This window comes from Haliaeetus leucocephalus, unplaced genomic scaffold, assembly GCF_000737465.1.
Source record: "Haliaeetus leucocephalus isolate CR32 unplaced genomic scaffold, Haliaeetus_leucocephalus-4.0 Scaffold526, whole genome shotgun sequence".
Classification (NCBI taxonomy): domain Eukaryota; kingdom Metazoa; phylum Chordata; class Aves; order Accipitriformes; family Accipitridae; genus Haliaeetus; species Haliaeetus leucocephalus.
In genome coordinates, this window is record NW_010972962.1 from 6,076,149 (window position 1) to 6,077,824 (window position 1,676).

Below are 1,676 nucleotides of genomic sequence, written 5' to 3' on the forward strand. Positions count from 1 at the left end.
CCCTCGGCGGCGGCGGCGGCCGCGGTGTCTCAGAGGGGCTGTGCTGTTGTTTTGTCTCCCGGCGCGATGCAGGCTCCAGCACCAGGCGATAGGACAGAGCGGCATGCGGTCGCTGGCAGAGCCCGGCTGCCCGACACACAGCTCGGCCGAGTCTCCGTCCACGGCGGCCAGCCCGACCACCAGCGTCTCCAGTTTGACAGAAAGAGCCGAGACGGGCACCTCCATCCTCTCGGTAACCTCCAGCGACTCGGAATGTGATGTATGATATCGGAAAACAAACAAACAAAAAATCCAAATCCAAACAGCCAAGCACCCTCTCCCCGACCTGAGCAAAACAAACCGAGGCAACCTAGAATCAGGACACACACACGCATGCACGCACACACACAGCCAGGAGGAAAGAAAAGGCCAAACACGACCCAAACATAATAGCAAACAAACAGGGATCAGAGAATCCACCACCACCACCGTCAGCCAACACCACCACCAAGAGATGGAGCTAAAACTTCAACAGTCACAAACGCTGGTGCTGCAGCGGGGGGGTGGGGGGGGCGGGAAATAATAATTATTATATATATAAAAAGAAAAAAAAGAAAAAAAAAAACAAAGCAAAAGTGACAATTGTATTCTTTTTAGGACAAGCACGATTTCTCCTTTGCGCTTTTCCATGGACGCATTTCACCCACTTGCATGATGATGATGATAAAATTTGTATCTGGGAAAAAATATTCTCTATAGAAAAGGAAAACAAACAGAAACCAGACAAACAAATGCAAACTCCGATCGAATTTGTAAAAAAAAAAAAAATAAAAAAAAAATTAAAAAGGAACTCCTTGAAGAGGGAAATAACAAATGTTTATCGCCTTTTTGTTGCCCCTATTTCTCTCTCTTTCTCCCTCTTCCTTTCTCTCTGTTTTTTGTTGGTTTTTTTGTTGTTTTTTTTTTAAGTCCAAGTGATGGTCCAGCCAAGATGCAGTTTTCTGTTTTTTTGTTCAGCAGACAATCATTTTATTCGTAAGCACCTTTTTTTCTACACTTCTGTCACTGCCTGTGTGGGTACTGGTTATAAATGTGGAAAAAGAATAGTTATGACTGTAACAGATTTTTATTTTTATTTCAAAATTTTATATGAATTATGTATATCTTAATGATGCGGTCATTTTCCCAGTTTGTAATATATGTGTAGAAATGCTTGTATATGATATTTGCTCTACTCTTTCTTTCTTCCTCCCCCCTCCCTGTCTATCTCCCTCCCACCCTTTCACTCTCTCTCCTTTTTATTTTCCTTGACTCGGTGTTCCTTGCACAAACTTAGCTGTCAAGATCTGACGTGCTAGGTTTTCAAAAGGGACCTCAGCGATAGAAAAAAAAAAGAAAAAAAAAGAAAAAAAAAGCTTAGGGTGCAACTGTAGTTATCTTATGCAAAAGCTATTTTGAGTATTTCATAGCAGCTTTGGGGGTCTCTTCTTAAACTCCACGTAGGACGCTTAAACTATTGTTTCCTTAACTGCGTGTTTATCTATATGTACAAACTTTCTAAATCAAATACAGTATTCCATTTTCTTATCTATCCAGCGATGTCGGTGTTTTTGTCCGCCACGGAAAAACACGCCCTCCCCGTGGGCGCCTTGCCTCCCGCCCTGCCCCGCCGCGGCCCCGGCTGCGCGGCCCCTGCG

At 44.0% G+C, this 1,676-nt stretch overlaps 1 protein-coding gene across 1 annotated transcript in view; it reads left to right on the forward strand.

Annotated features, from left to right (window-relative positions):
* The window catches only part of SIX3 (SIX homeobox 3), a 3,895-nt gene extending 3,394 nt beyond the window's left edge, over positions 1-501 (forward strand). The window contains exon 2 of the mRNA XM_010576494.1: positions 73-501. Coding sequence (XP_010574796.1) covers positions 73-265 — 193 coding nt within the window. The 3' untranslated portion in view covers positions 266-501. The remainder of the gene's footprint in view (positions 1-72) is intronic.
* Positions 502-1,676: the final 1,175 nt, after the last annotated feature.